At 40.6% G+C, this 16576-nt stretch overlaps 1 protein-coding gene across 1 annotated transcript in view; it reads left to right on the top strand.

The window, feature by feature from the left end:
* The window catches only part of zdhhc13 (zinc finger DHHC-type palmitoyltransferase 13), a 49916-nt gene extending 47453 nt beyond the window's left edge, over positions 1-2463 (top strand). Inside the window, exons 16-17 of the mRNA XM_059976040.1 lie at positions 126-220; positions 1940-2463. Of these exons, the coding sequence (XP_059832023.1) occupies positions 126-220; positions 1940-2078 (234 nt within the window). The 3' untranslated portion in view covers positions 2079-2463. The remainder of the gene's footprint in view (positions 1-125; positions 221-1939) is intronic.
* The last annotated feature ends 14113 nt before the right edge of the window (positions 2464-16576 follow it).

Below are 16576 nucleotides of genomic sequence, written 5' to 3'. Positions count from 1 at the left end.
TGAGCTGCTGAATCACAAAACTTAGACATTTCATGGTCAATTATTATTTTGATATACTTTAAAAAATGGGGATGCAGATGGGGAAAATAAATTTTGTGACAGTTTAAAACTTTTTTTAAATTTAGACTTTGTATTTGGGTCTAACAACCAATGAACGGCTCAATTTGACCAAACGTGCGCATTCTGGACATATTCTTGGAGTTCAGCAAAATCCATTCAAGTAAGTATATCAGTGATTTGGATGAGAATGTACAAGGTATGCAGATGACACCTAAAGTAGGTGGTCGTGTGGATGGTGATGATGGTTATCAGACACTACTGAGAGATCTTGATAGCTGGGTAGTTGGGCAGAGGAATGGAAAGAGAAGTTTAATTTGGATAAGAATGAAGTGTTGCATTTTGGGAAGAGTAATAAGGGTAGAACTTTCACAGTGAACAGCAGGGCCCTGGGACTTTTTGTAGAACAGAGAGATCTAGGGATAAAAGTATATGGTTCGTTAAAAGTGGCATCACAGGTAAGCAGTAGTGGCAAGGACTTTTGGCATGTTGGTCATCATCATTCAAGGCATTGAGTACAAATATTGGGATGTTAAGTTAGAGTTGCACAAGAAGACATTTATGAGAGCACATTTGAAATAGTTTGTTCAATTTTGGCCACACAGCTATAGGAAAGATACCATTCAGCTGAGAGGAGTGCAAAAAAGATTTACAACAATGTTGTTGGTAGGATTCATGGACCTGAGTTGTGGAGAGAAGTTAAGGAGGGTGGGACTTTATTTATTGGAGCTTAGGAGAATGAAAGAGGAAATAGAGGTGTATAAAATCATGAGAGGTAGAGATTGGGTGAAGGTGTATAGTTTTTTTCCCAGCATTAGGGAAATCAAAAATTAGAGGACATAGCTTTACAGTGAGAGGAGAGAGATTTAATAGGAACCTGTGGAATAGCTTACTCACCCAGGATTTAGGATATATTGCAACTAGCTTTGGCTACTTGTGTAAGTCTTGGAACTGAGGTTTAATAGCTTGTGATAGAGAACAAAATACTTCCATGAATATGCTCATTATATCAACTTTCCAATGTCAAATCAATTTGCTTGCTTATCACTTGTTTCAAGAATACGGGATGTTTACACCTCTTAATATTGGCCTTAGAAAATCGATAGAGTTGCCATAAAATCTACAGAAACTGCCCTTGAAGTGACAGAGTCCCAGGATTTCTGCACAAAGAGTAATCCATCATTTTTATCTCTGACCAGCAATTATTGTAATCAAAAACGTGCACCACCACAGCCAAAATAAAAGACAATAGCAGCTACACCAGAGAATTATGCATTGTGCATGAGGATAATAAAATGTTATTATTGCAGCAAAGTTGTTGCTCTCAGTCCAGTGCAGCATATGCTGAAAAGGGTACAGAATAAGCTGTTAAGTTAGGGCTGTCAATTATTTATTTCAAAAATATGATTAGTGTAACAACTGCTTATTATGTTAAATTGTTTGGCATGTTAATCAAAAACCAACATTTAGAAAATTGTTTTAACTGTTCCTATGGGCTTTCAGCCTGGTGGATTGGCTTAGTCCTCAGAGGGTATCCAATGATCAAGATTAGCTGTGAAAGGAGGTGCCTGGTATTGAGGTTGCAGGGACACCATCTTCCACTGTCAAGCCTCATCATTGGGCACCAGGCAACCACTGATATTGTGACAGATAGAGAGACCTCTTTGCTAGTGCCACTTGCTTAGCCTGTTCCAGTGTTCAGCTGCAGGTGAGGGCATGACTTCATGAAATATGTGTGTGTTTTGTGATGAGGTTCTGTTGCTGATACATCTACTATTGCTTCAGTAGAGCCATGTTGTTTGTGGAACATATGAGGGGATATATTATGCTTCTTATCAAATCTTAGTTTGTAATTGAAAATTATGTTATGTATTTATTGCAGTCATGGCTGTTTCCAGAACTTAGTGGACTTCTTCCAATGCCGTTGTTTTGGTCTGCTCAAGCCAAGCAAAATTGACTGGAGTCAGCAGTACACGATGGGCTTTGACCAACCAAGGACAAATGAGTTTCAGTTTGTATGAGAAGTGTATGGGGGGCAATTGTAATAATTTTTTATGTATAGATTTCTCGTTTGTGACAGAAGATTAAAGAATTGGCAGGTGGTTCTTATTGGTTGTATAATTCATGTGCATCTCAGTTGATGTGATTTCAGTAATTTAAATTGTGACTTTTGTTTTAAATTGTTTAAGTCATGTTCAACTTCATTAAGTAATGGGGTACTAGTCCAAAGAAAGTAATATTTTGGAGACAAAATGCAGTAAAATATTTGTGAAATAAGATTAAAATCAAATTGATATTATAAATTATATTAAATTGTACACTTTTTAACAAAATATGTATTTTTACAATGGTTACTTGTTTAAAAAAATAATTGTTTTTATTTCAAAAATCCATTGTTGTCTATAAGTTAGCTCTGGACTTTTTGTTACATTCTCTCTTGTCTCCAACTGTACCAACACTTGCACAATCTCATTTGGTTGTATAGGGATATTTATTGTAACCAAAAACTGAGGAAAATGCTGTTCCCTTGTCTTTATCCAGACTTGCTTTCAGCAAGTAAACCTCTTATAGCACAGTTGATTCTGGAAATCTGAAATTAAAAACAAAGTGTTCAGTTCTAAAAGTAGGAAGTTTCTGAGAAGACAATGAATTTTGCTTTCCAGACCCATGTCCTAAGACAGGAAAAAGTAGTTGACCTGAAACATTAACTCTTTGTTTCTCACAGATGGAGCTTTAATCTAGAGGTGTGCATGGAAAATCCTAACATCTAAAGTAAGCTAATCCACATCATGAAGTTACTTACACAGTATTGGTTCCTGTCTCATTTATTTAGACAAAGGAACTGTAAATTTACAGACGTCATTATATTTGCTTCAAAGTACCACATTTAAATTTGCTTGGAACTCTATTTTGCTTCATCTTTTACATAATCAACCATAGAAAGAAGATGAAGTATAGGCATTTGGCTATTTATAATATCAAGCATATGGATATATATAACACCAAGCATTTGTGTTTCTCATCCTAAAGCTTATTTATTTTAATAAACTTTAAGGGGGAATACTAAAGACAATAAAGAAATATGGTCATTAAAGTTCAGTTAAACAATTTCAATTTCCCCCATATATTGTGATAGAGGTTTCATTTTTAACAGACCTGGGTAATAGAGCAAAACCTAACATCATGAGATGAGATAGCATTTGCCATGTTAAGGCTAAATGGCTAAAAGCTTGAACAAAAACAGTGTTTTTAAGAAATTCCTTAAATCACGGAGAGAGGTTTGATAACTTTTGGTAATTCTCGTCCTTGGGATCTAGACATTTGGAGGCATGAGTGATTGAACTGACAGCTGTACAAGAATTCAGACCAAGAGGAACAGTAAACTCCTAAAGGCTCAAATTCTGCAGAAGTCAAACTTAACATGGGAAGATGAAGAAAGGAAATGTCTGAGATGAAATGTCTGAAAGTGGCTTTTCTAGTATAACAGAGCAGTTAACAAAGTCCATTGGTATAATCAAGCATGGGGCATCATAAACTTGTAGATGATCAATGAATTGCTGTCTACAAAGACTTAATACAGCCAGCTACTGACTGCATTTCAAGGATACAAAAGCTATTCTCAGCAATTTTATACATTTGCTGAAAATCTGAGATGCTGTGAAATGAGTCCTCATGAACTTTTAAGTCATACAAAAAGTTTTGTCAATTAAAATGAGTGACATGTATATATAGTTGACTTTAGAATGCTTCATAATTTGTATTTTTATGCAACAGGCCTCAAAACAGTAAAACTTTGAAACAAAAATGTTAATTGGCTGCAGTGATGTAACCTTTGCTAATCAAGGGTTGAAACTACAGTGGTGGCCTGAACCTTCATTTGCACTGTTGGCCTGAGCGTACAATTGCACTGCTTTTGAGCAAATTCCTAAAACAAGAAGGCAACAAATTAAACTTCTGATTCATGAAGTAATCACACAAGCAGAGAAGCAATGTGTTAGGCTCTCAGACCCAAGCTGGTCCAATGAAGTGAACAAATCAGCTGAGGCAGGATTGTGAAGATCAGGAAGAAATGGAAAGAGTTAAGAGATGCAGTGAGGGCAGGTGGGTGGGGGGGGGGGGGGGAATAGAGGACTGCAGATGCTCAGTTTTGAGTAACAGTATGTTTGTCATCTCCTTGCCATCAACCTTGTTCCCTCAAAGTAGGTGTAAACGTTATTTATCATTCTAAAACATGATTTTTTTGTTAACTTCTACGTCACTTAATAAATTGAAATAGGAAACCTTGAACCACACAGTAGTTCACCTCAGAGAATCGCAACCTGCATCTCCAGAGAACCAGGTTCAATCTGACTTCTGGTACTGCCTGTGTGGAATTTGCACCTTCTCCCTCAGACCAGGTTCCCTACATATGCTGTACTTTCCCAAAGATGCGAGTTAATGGGCTAACTGGCAATTGGAAATTGCTCTTATTTTTGGCAGAGTGGGAGAATCTGAGGAAAGTTTATTCGAATGTGCGCAGAATGAAAAGTTGATTGATGTAATTGTGTGGTTCGTGATTGAGGATCTAATGGTCCAAAGGGCCTGTTTCCATGCTGTTTACCTCTATTTAATTAATGGTGACTATGTCCACATTTATTCAAAAGACATACTGATTTGATTTTGCTGCAAAATGAAGGAAGATATCTCATCAGATTTATTCCATCTTTCAATGGCATCAAGTTGTGTGATCCAAGTCCCTTATAGCACAATATCCTATAATACCGTCAATGGAAGTATTAGACCCAGCATTGAGAAAATAGTTTGTTAAAGTGTGTTTCCTGAACCTTCCTGAAAGTCAGTCTCTGATTTTAGGACTATTTTTTTCCGAGCCCTTCCAACCAGCTGAAATAATTTTAATATTTTTAAATCGTTTTTTTTTTACATTAATCTTGTATTATCCTGCCCAGGTATTCTGTTGACTAGTGATTGTTTTTCTTACATCTCTTTCAAATGTTTAGTGCCATATTGATCTGCTATTGCTTTGTCAATTTCCTAATCAGGTCAATAATTTGCCTTTAATTAAACAAACTACATATTTACCTCATGGTCCCTAATTAGAGACTGTATATGAATTTACATATGTCATTTCATAAATGACATCTGCAGATATTCCCTGTTTGCTACTTTAATCACCATTTCAAAATGTGTTCAGTCAGGTTTGTCAGGGATGAACAATATACCATTCTATACCAATATTTGTAGAAAGAGAAATTAGTAAACATTTTGGGTCGATGGTCCTTAGAAATGAGGGATGCGGAGTGTGGAGGGGTCTGTAGCTCTCAAAGCAGAGCTAGAGGGTGAATAGATGTCTGAAAGACTATACAGAGATAGTTTAAGATACTCCTTATCACACTCCTCATCACCTGATAAGTTAACAAGCTATTTTAAAGAAACAGTGTGAGAAAGAGACATAAGCATATGAAATTATGTGTGAGCACTTTACCTGAAGATGGTGAACTCTACCAACCCGATCCCTTATCCTGTCACCTCCCTAACTGTTCTCACCTCCAAGTATCCATGCCTTATCTCATTTCCCTCACAATGTTCCTTTATCAAATTCCATAATCTACAGATTTCTGTCTTTAGTAATCACCTCCCAGCTTCTGCTGCTGTCTTCACCTCTTACAATCCCACTGGCTCTATCCTTCCTCATCTGGTTCCACTGTTATGAATGTACCACAGCTCTGAGGGGGCCGAAGGGTGCGGGGTAGCCCCCTCCTTTGTGAGAATCGCAAGAGCATTATTGGGTTGGTCAGAGGACCCAGGAAATGAGAGAGAGACCTGGCCATTGTCTCCTGGAGACAACGTTTGTGGATTGGGGACTATGCTACGTGCAAGCCCTCGGGCAAAGTGGGCTGGTTGAGAGAGAAATTGCATCACCCCAACCTGATTGACATCTACTGTCCTGCGAGTTAAGATGCACCAGAAGAAACGCTAGCGATCCGTAATAGCGGGAAGCCACGTGTGTTCGGTTCCCTTGCCTGGGTACTGGTGGCTGGTACCACGGAAAACGACTTGGAACTAACAACGGGGAACCAACTCCCCCGACTCAACGGAGTGGCCTCATAAAAGACCCTGGCAAGTTTAAAACCATCTCTCTTAAACCCAAAGAGCTGCAGCTTGAAAGGACAGTGACTTTTATCTTTCCATCGGACAATACAATATCCCCTAGCCTAGACAAACGATAGAGCTATTGCTTAATTGATGATTATTATACCCGTGTTTTCAGATTGCGTATTGACGACGTATATTATCTGAATGTCTGTATTAATCTTATTTTTGTGCCCCTTTATAAATAAATACTGTTAAAAATAGTACCATCAGACTTCAATGGACCTCTCTATCTTTGCTGGTAAGTGATCCAGTTACAGGAATTTCGTAACACCACATATCACTTCCCAGCTTCGACCTCACCCCTCCATCTTGCCTCTTTATCTTGACCCCTGTACACTCTGTACTAATGCAGGATCACAACTCAGAATATCAACTGAACATTTGCCACCACAGTTGCTACCTGACCTGCTGAGTTCCTCAAGTAGTGTACTTTCCGATGGGAAATTCAGTGTTCATTTCGGAAGGTTGCAAAGTTTCTAGACAGAAGACAAGACGTGCTAGTTTACATTGGTCTTCACTATGAAAGTGGGTGAGGTGACTAACATCAGAATCAGGTTTATTATTGTATTATTTCATGAAAGTTGTTGTTTTGCAGCAGTAATAGAGTGCCTTGTATAATTTAAAAATTACTATAAGTTACAAGAGACCAAAGTAGTGAGGTAGGGTTCATGGAGCGTTCAAAAATCTTAAAGTGGAGGAGAAGAAGCAAGACCGTAAAATGTTAAATGTGTGTAACAGACATGGGGTGTTCTTCCAATTCAAGGACTGCACCAGTTCAAGAAAGCAGCTCACTCCCACCTTCTCAAACACAACTAGAGATGATAATTAAATGCTGGCTCAACCTGCAAAGCCCACATCCCTTGAATAAGGAAATTTTAAAAAAAACATACAGGTTGAAAAAGGGTGATTGAGAATTAAAGTGGCATGCAACAGGACGCTCGGGGTCACCACAGCAAACAGTGAAGCCTCCTCACCTGCCTCAATTCCGAGGAAAGGTTATTGTCCTGAAACATTGATTTCTCTTTTCTCAGGTTCTGCTTGACTGGCTCAATTCTTCAAGTATTTCTGTTTTACTTCAGATCCCAGCATCTGTAGTTTTACTCAATTCCCAGATTGGACACAAGGTGGAAGCAGTGCATTCTTGTGAGTCAAGTGATGGAAACTTACCAGAGGCTGAAGTTTATACACTATAAACTATAAAGAGACTATAAACTATATACACTATAAAGAGAAGAGAGCGATAGTTTTAGGGGATTCTATAGTCGGGGGGCAGATAGGAGATTTTGTGGGGCAGATCGGGAGTCTCGGATGGTATGTTGCCTCCCTGGTGCCAGGGTCCGGGACATCTCAGATCAGTTGCAGGCTATTCTTGAGAACGAGGGCATGAACCCAGATGTAGTGGTCCATGTAGGGACCAAAGATGTAGGTAAGGTGAGTGAGGGGGTCCTGCTTAGAGAGTTCAGGAGGTTAGGAGTGAAGCTGAAAGGCAGGACCTCCAGGGTGACAATCTCGGGATTGCTACCTGTGCCACGTGCGAGTGAGGCGAAGAATAGAATGATTATGCACATTAATATGAGGCTGAGAGCATGGTGCAGGGAAGGAAGGGTTCAGGTTTTTGGATAATTGGTCTTTGTTCCAGGGATGTTGGGATCTGTTTCGAAGGGACGGTCTACATCTGAACTGGAGGGGTACTAACATTCTTGCAGGAATGTTTGCCAGTGCTGCTCGGGGGGGGGGGGGGTTAAACTAGATGTGCAGGGGGCAGGGATCCAGATTACGAGAGAAGATGATATGGTGAAGGATGAGGGACAGGTGGGGAATACTCGTTTCCCAAATATTAATTGTGTAAAGGAGAAAGGTGAGACAGAACATGTGTTGGAAAAGTTACATGTACAGAGGGTTGGTCAGAAGGAGCATGGGGTTAAATGTGTAGAAGGTTTGGGTGATCTTGAGAAGGTCATCAAAATTCGAGGTGCAATTAGCCCGATGGAAGTTCAAGGAGCTGGGTTAGGTACAATAGACAGTGTTTTAAGCAAAGAGAGGAGGAATGGGCTAAGAATTCTATACTTGAATGCGCGTAGTGTCAGAAATAAGACAGATGAGCTTGAAGCTCATGAAAATGGGGAACTACGATATTGTTGGGATAACGGAGACATGGCTGCAAGGGGATCAGGCCTGGGAATTGAGTGTACTAGGGTATACATGCTATCGTAGAGACAGAAATATGGGAAGAGGGGGTGGGGTGGCCCTGTTGGTGAGGAATGAGATTCAGTCCATAGCAAGAGATGACTTGGGAACAGGGGAAGTAGAGTCTGTGTGGATTGAGCTGAGGAACAGTGAAGGTAAAAAAACCCTAATGGGTGTTGTGTACAGGCCCCCAAACAGTAGCGTGGATATTGGGTACAAGTTGATTAGGGAGTTAACATTGGCATGTGCTAAAGGCAATGCAGTCGTTATGGAAGATTTCAACATGCAGGTGAACTGGGAGAATCAGGTAGGTGCTGGACCCCAGGATAGGGAGTTTGTGGAGTGTCTAAGGGATGTATTTTTGGAACAGCTTGTGCTTGAGCCAACCAGGAACGAGGCTATTTTGGACTTGGTGATGTGTAATGAACAGGAATTGATAAGTGATCTTGAAGTAAAGGAGCCATTAGGAAGTAGTGATCATAACATGATAAGTTTTTATCTACAATTTGAGAGGGATAGGGGCAGATCAGAGGTGTCAGTGTTGCAATTAAATAAAGGAGACTACGGAGCCATGAGGGAAGAGCTGGCCAAAGTTAAATGGGCGGATGCCCTGGCAGGAAAGACAGTGGATCAGCAGTGGCAGATATTCTTGGGCATAATACAAAAGATGCAAAAGCAGTTCATTCCAATGAGAAGGAAGGATTCAAAGAGGTGGAAGGGGCCACAGTGGTTGACAAAGGAAGTCAGAGATTGTATAGCATTAAAGAAAAAGAAGTATGATAGGGCTAAGATGAGTGGGAATACAGATGATTGGGAAAGTTTTAAGGAACAGCAGATCTTAACTAAAAAAGCAATACGGAGAGAAAAAAATCAGGTATGAGCTCAGTCTAGCCAGGAATATAAAAGGGGATAGCAAAAGCTTTTTTAGCTATGTGAAGAGAAAGAAGATAGTTAAGAACAATGTTGGCCCCTTGAAGAATGAATTGGGAGAAATTGTTATGGGAAACAGGGAAATGGCCACAGAATTTAATGCGTACTTTAGATCTGTCTTCACCAGGGAGGACACAAGCAATCTCCCAGATGTATGGATGGGCCAGGGTCATAAGATATCAGAGGAATTGAGACAGATTGACATTAGTAAAGAAACTGTGATGAGTAGACTGGTAGGACTGAAGGCTAATAAATCCCCGGGTCCGGATGGTCTGCATCCGAGTGTTCTAAAGGAGGTTGTACAGGAAATTGCGGATGCATTGGTGATCATTTTCCAATGTTCCTTAGATTCAGGATCAGTTCCTGAAGATTGGAGAGTGGCTAATGTTATCCCACTTTTCAAGAAGGGAGGGAAGGAGAAAACGGAGAACTATCGCCCTGTTAGCCTAACGTCAGTCGTGGGGAAAATGCTTGAGTCCATTATTAAGGACGAAATAGTGGCACATCTTAGTGGCAGTAATAGGATTAGGCCGAGCCAGCATGGATTCATGGCATTGGGGGCAGGGTTTCAACATGGATAGAAAACTGGTTGGCAGATAAAAAGCAAAGGGTAGCAGTGAATGGGTGTTTCTCGGACTGGCTGGAGGTGACGAGTGGGGTACCACAGGGCTCTGTATTGGGACCACAGCTCTTTACGATTTATGTCAATGATTTAGATGAGGGCATTGAAAACTATATCAGCAAGTTTACTGACGATACTAAACTGGGTGGCAGTGTGACATGCAAAGAGGACGTTAGGAGAATACAGGGAGACTTGGATAGGCTGGGTGAGTGGGCAGATACTTGGCAGATGTCATTCAATGTGAATAAATGTGAAGTTATCCGCTTTGGAAGCAGGAACAAGAGGGCAGAGTATTGTCTGAACGGTGTAGAGTTAGGTAAGGGAGAAATGCAAAGAGACCTCGGAGTCCTAGTTCATCAGTCAATGAAGGTGAATGAGCAAGTGCAACAGGCAGTGAAGAAGGCAAATGGAATGTTGGCCTTTATTACAAGGGGAATTGAGTACAAGAGCAAGGATGTCCTTTTGCATTTGTACAGGGCCCTGGTGAGACCACACCTGGAATATTGTGTACAGTTTTGGTCTCCAGGTTTAAGGAAGGACATTCTGGCAATTGAGGAAGTGCAGCGTAGATTCACTAGGTTGATTCCTGGGATGGCAGAGCTGTCTTACGCAGAGAGATTGGAGAGACTGGGCTTGTACACGCTGGAATTGAGGAGATTGAGAGGGGATCTGATTGAAACGTTTAAGATAATTAAAGGATTTGATAGGATTGAGGCAGGAAATATGTTCCAGATGTTGGGAGAGTCCAGTACCAGAGGGCATGGATTGAGAATAAGAGGTCAGTTATTTAAAACAGAGTTGAGGAAGAGCTTCTTCTCCCAGAGAGTTGTGAAGGTGTGGAATGCACTGCCTCGGAAGACGGTGGAGGCCAATTCTCTGGATGCTTTCAAGAAGGAGCTAGATAGATATCTGATGGATAGGGGAATCAAGGGATATGGGGACAAGGCAGGGACTGGGTATTGATACTGAATGATCAACCATGATCTCAGAATGGTGGTGCAGACTCGAGGGGCCGAATGGTCTACTTCTGCACCTATTGTCTATTGTCACTATGTTTTTATTTTAAGTAGTCTAACAATTGTGATTATTTGGATCAGAAATAGAACTTCAAATTATCTTGGTGTTATTTTACATATAGAGAATACTATGCAGAAGTTTTAGATACATACATATAGCTAGGGTGCCTAAGACTTCTGCATAGTACTGTAGTAATTTTATGTTTTGCTCTATACTGCTACCACAAAAAAATGTAATTTCATGACATATGTGAGCAATGTTAAACCTGATTCTGATTTGGGCCCCCAATTGTGGACTGAAGCAGGAAGAGGGTAGGGAGAGGGGAATAATGGTTGGGAAAAGAGGAAAGGAGAGGGAGAGAGCAGGAAGCACCAGAGACATTCTGTAATGATCAATTAACCATTGTTTGGAATCAAATTACCTTGCCTGGTGTTTCAGAGCTGAGTATGTCTGCACCCACTCCCCCCCCCCCCACTGGCACTCCTCTACCATCTGTCCCTCACTCCTCCTTCACCACTCCGCCTTTGCCATTCCCAACATCCTTTGATCCCACCAAATTTACAAACCTGCTCTCCGCTCCATGCTGACAATTACAGATATGTGTGCCTAAGACTTCTGCACAGTACCGCAGAGTTTTAATTGAAAATCTATGAGCATTGCATATATTTGTTATATACAACACTGAATTAGATACAACTTGATAGTAGCCAAATTCCTGTTGATCATCAAGCCCTGTCTATACTAATCCCATTTACCAGCTCCGTCTGTAGTCAACCATGCCCTTGATGATTCAATTGCTTGTCTACTGCTTCATGAGAATATCTGCTTTACCATTTAGACACTTTGAATTGAATTGACTTTATTTCTTACATCCTTCACATACACGAGGAGTAAAAGTCTTTACATTATGTTTCCGTCTAAATGTGCAATCAGTAATTTATAATAAATAGAGCAGTCAATATAACATAGAAATACACTCAAATCAGCATGCAAATCAGTCTGAGGGCCCGGTGGAAGAAGCTGTCCCCGGAGCCTGTTGGTCCTGGCTTTTATACTGTGGTACCATTTCCCAGATGGTAGTAACTAAAATAGATTGTGGTTGATTACAAAACTTTGTGCCAGTTTTGAAGCATTTCTAAATAGTCTTTGGGTTTGGTAGCTGTCGAAGGGGCAGATGAACTGGGGTCGGTTTATAAAATTGTAGAATGTGTGTTTTGTCAGGAAGACCATTTTATGTCTATGTCTGTTTGTGAGCTGCCTTCTTTAACTGTTGTATTCCGTACAGCAGAGATACCCACATTGTGCTGTTAAGATTCAGATGCAATAGTGATGAAAAATCAGTGATACCTTTCCAAATAAGATTACTGCATGACTAGGAGAGAACCTTACTTGTAATGCAGCTCGTGCACTAGATTTCTTGTGGGAAGTAGAGGTTCCATATTTGGGAAGTGACTTAGCAAAGATGCTGTGGTGTACCTTGGAGATGGTATTGGAACCAATGCTAGTAGGAAAGGGAAGCTACAAGGTAGTGGATGGAATCCCAATCAAACAAGCTGTTTTGTTCGTGATGGTATCAAACTGCGTGAGTGTTGTTGGAGCTACACTCATCTCAGAAATGTATGTTTGAATAGTCTTTATCCTGTTGGAGATAGAAGAGATTTGCAAAATGGACCAGACACTCACCCAATGAAATATTAAGAACTCTAACCAGTTGTAGTAGCTACCTACAGTAGTTTAGTGAGTGATTTAAGTAGTTTCTGGTTAGTGATGTATCTCAGGATGTCGTTGAAGGTTTTCAAAGTTCAAAGTAAAGTTATTATCAAAGTATATACTGTATACATTTCCATATACTACCCATAGATTTGTTTTCTTGCAGGCATTTATAGTAGAACAAAGAAATAAAATAGAATCAATGAAAACCTACATACAAAGGCTGACAAGCAAACACTGTGCAAAAGAAGACAAATAGTGTAAATGTTAATAATAATAATAATAAGTAAGTAAATGAATAATACTGAGAACATGAGCTGTACAGTCCTTGAAGGTGAGTCCATAACTTGCGAAATCAGTTCTGTGCTGAGGTGAATGAAGTTATCCACGCTGGTGTTGAAAAGAATTATTTCTGAACCAAGAAAAGCCAAAAGAAGATTATCTACTTATGCTTTTAACTGCCGCAAGATCACACCTGCTACACTATTGTAGGAGTGTAATTACATAAAAAAAAGATTAAGTCAATGCCCTTGAATTAATGAACAGTATAACTTTAATTTTCTGGCAGTGGTGATAAATAATTAGGTTTACAAAATGATGGCTTGTTTTAATAGACTTTCAAGAGACTAAATACAGAAGCCCTTTTGGACAGAAGATTGCTAAACGCTTAGCCTGTGCAGTTTATCATTCTGGTTAGACACCATAGAAAATATGAGTAAAAATGCAGTTTCTGATTAAATTAAAGGGCACAACTTGTGAAAGGTCAGTCATTGCAGTATTGATTTATTTTGTCATATATATGTTGCCCAGATATCTCTTACAGAGTGCTCAGTTACTCAGATAATACAGTTAACTCTAAAAGCTGTGATGTGACATTTACAAGCAATCAAAGAAATGAATAAAGCTTTTAATTTATAATTGGCACATTTGCCTCATGCATCTGTCACACATTTCTAGACTACCTAAAGTGAAAACAAATTAATCTTTGTTAAAGCATAAATCCAGCTGCTACTGGAGAGTCTGAAACTTGTAAGGAACAGTACCTCCGAAACTGAAGGATCATGGAAATTCTGCACCAGTATGTTTTCAATTGGGCCTCAATCCTGGACAACTATCCACAGTTGTATACATCGCAAGCCACAGACATCCACACTCATTAAACAAGAACTGGAAAATGATTAAACAGTGAAGCACATTAGAGGTTTCCCTTAGAGACGAAGGATAAATCTCAAGCAGTTCACCAATAATGCCGATCTTCACTTCTGCTCCACAATCCAGATTTTGTGGCATCAGCTGTACGAGAGAGAATATTTGTATTTACCCTGAGGCTTTCACATTAATTAGTGTTTTGCACTCAATAAATTCCTTTGTTATGTAGTCAATTTGTAGACATCAGGGTCTCACAAAATGGACAAATTTGGAGGGATTAATGTTGATGTGTGCCTGCATGGTGACATGTACTTTGATAATAAATTTACTTTGAACTTTGATGAAGAAGATTATGTTCTTCAATATATTACTGGAGGTTTATTTGCACCAATTTGAACAGCTGAATTAAATGTTTTTCCAATCATCCTGTACTATAAGACAAAAACATAGATGCAGAATTAGGCTATTTGGCCTATCAACTCTGCTCCTCCATTCCATCATGGCTGATTTATTATCCCTCTTAACTCCATTCTCTTGCCTTCTCCTTGTAAGCTTTGATGTCCTCACTACTCAAGGAACCTATCAACTTCGGCTTTAAATATACCCAATGACTTGGCCTCTACAGCTGTCTGTGGCAATGGTTTCCATAGATTCACTTCTCTCCAGCTCAAGAAATTTATTTTATTTTTACTCAGAAATACAGCACACCTATGCTCTTCTGGCATAAGTGGCACACAGCCTAGCAGCCCAGCTATTTATCTCTAACCCAATCACAAGACAATTTACAATGACCGGGTAACCTACTAACCAAGTTCAAGTTTAATTACGTATTATTCAACCATCCATGAATATAGCCAAACAAAACTGTTTCTCCAGGGCCAAGGAGCAAAACACCTTACACATAGCACACTACACATGGCACATATGGTTATGATTTCAGAAGAACATACAGTCATAAAGAAAAAAATAGTATAGACCGAAGTCCTTGTGTGGTGTGGCCAGGATTGATAGTTAAGTTTCCCTGGTCCAGTTTCTTCTTCCACCATGCAAACAGTAGAGGCCAGCACCTAACCCAAGTACAGATTCCAACACATCCCACAGAAGCTCTCCCACACCGCCACGCCATCTTCTCTCCTGGTCAGCTGCCGCAAGCGAGCCTGCAGCTTGGGCCTAGACCTCGCCACAACCAAGGCAAAGCAGCTCTTCCACTGTCAGTCTCACCAATGAACCAGTGAACTGGACTTGCAGTAAGTACTCTACAGTACAACAGGTACTTGCGATCACAAAAACATCCATGACAATCACTTGCTCCATTTGTTAGACCATGCACCATCTTGGCACAATGGTAAATGATAAGTCTGGGCAACGACGTAATGGTACACAATAAGTGCAGCTCTATTGCTATTGAGCAACTCACTGATGAGATAGACCTACAGTACTTAATGTTCTCAGTGACCTGCGATCATAAAAAAAGATGTACAACATGTATAAATACACCTTTGTTTGGACCCAGAGTGGCCGCCAAGTCCGAGCACACCACCATCTTTCCAAACAGTACATATTTGGACTCTGGGAGGAAATCTGAACACCCAAAGGAAACCCATGCAGTCTCACATGGAGAACATCCTGACAGATATCGTTTAAATCCAAGATGGCGGCGGGACGCAGCTTGCAGCGGCCACTCCAAAGCTAATTATCTGTAATTTGTGAAGTTGGGTGCCATGCACAATCATAATTGATTGAAAATGGACGTGGGAGCACGGAGGAACATCGGAACATCTCCAGGAAGACCTTCTTCATTGCTGCTGCTGCTGTGAGGTCCAGGACTCTGCTGGGAAGAACAGGCCCCCAGTCCTCGGGGTCACATTGCCGATGGCCGTTGGCGGGGCTGTCTTAATACGCTCAGCAGAGGATGGTGCTCGGAGAAGCTGTGCCGGAGGGGATGGTCGTTGGCTCGGAGGTTCGATGGACTCGGAGTCCGCTGCTGTCAGGTCGCTTTTGTTGTGTGCTGCGTCTGCGAGGCTGAGTCGGGCGGCGCCTTGGAAGTCCATAGTGGGGGTATTCCCTTCTGCCGCCGGCGTGGGATGGCGAGTCTGTTGGGACCCTGGGGTCTTGTGGAAACTGTGTGGTGATTTCTTTGAAACTTATAGTCCTTTAACATCTTTGGACTATTTTTACTGTACCCATGGTTTTTTTTTATCAATTATGCTATTATTTGCACTGTTGTAACTATGTGATTTTGTACAGTTCTTGTAGCTTTAGTTTTTGGTCTTGTATGTCTGGTGGATTTGGAGCTCCTTTCTGGGGAACACGCTAGGACGGTAGCGCGATATTAATACGCAGCAGACTCTCCAGACTCTGAATTGGGGATTGCCAAACATTATGTGGATTTTCTGGTGTAGTTTGTTTTGTCATATGCTTTTGTGATATCATTCTGGAGGAACATTGTCTCATTTTTTAACTGCATTGCATTTGCGGTTTCTAAATTACAATAATCTGAATCTGAATCTGAGATAGCACTGGAATTGAACTCTAAACTCCAACCACCCCAAGCTCTAATAGTGCGGTGCTAACCTCTATGCTACTGTAGTGCCGAACCCTCCTCATCTCCATTCTAAAGAGGTGTCCTGTTATGAGGCTGTGCACTGCTGTCCCAGACACTCCCACTATTGGACACATCCTTTCCAACCTGAAAAATGCACTTCGGTGGGACCAACCAAGGTAGCTCTTACACAGGGAATGGTAGGGCAT

The sequence above is a fragment of the Hypanus sabinus genome, chromosome 7, assembly GCF_030144855.1.
Source record: "Hypanus sabinus isolate sHypSab1 chromosome 7, sHypSab1.hap1, whole genome shotgun sequence".
NCBI classification, from domain to species: domain Eukaryota; kingdom Metazoa; phylum Chordata; class Chondrichthyes; order Myliobatiformes; family Dasyatidae; genus Hypanus; species Hypanus sabinus.
This window is presented reverse-complemented; position numbering and strand designations above follow the sequence as displayed.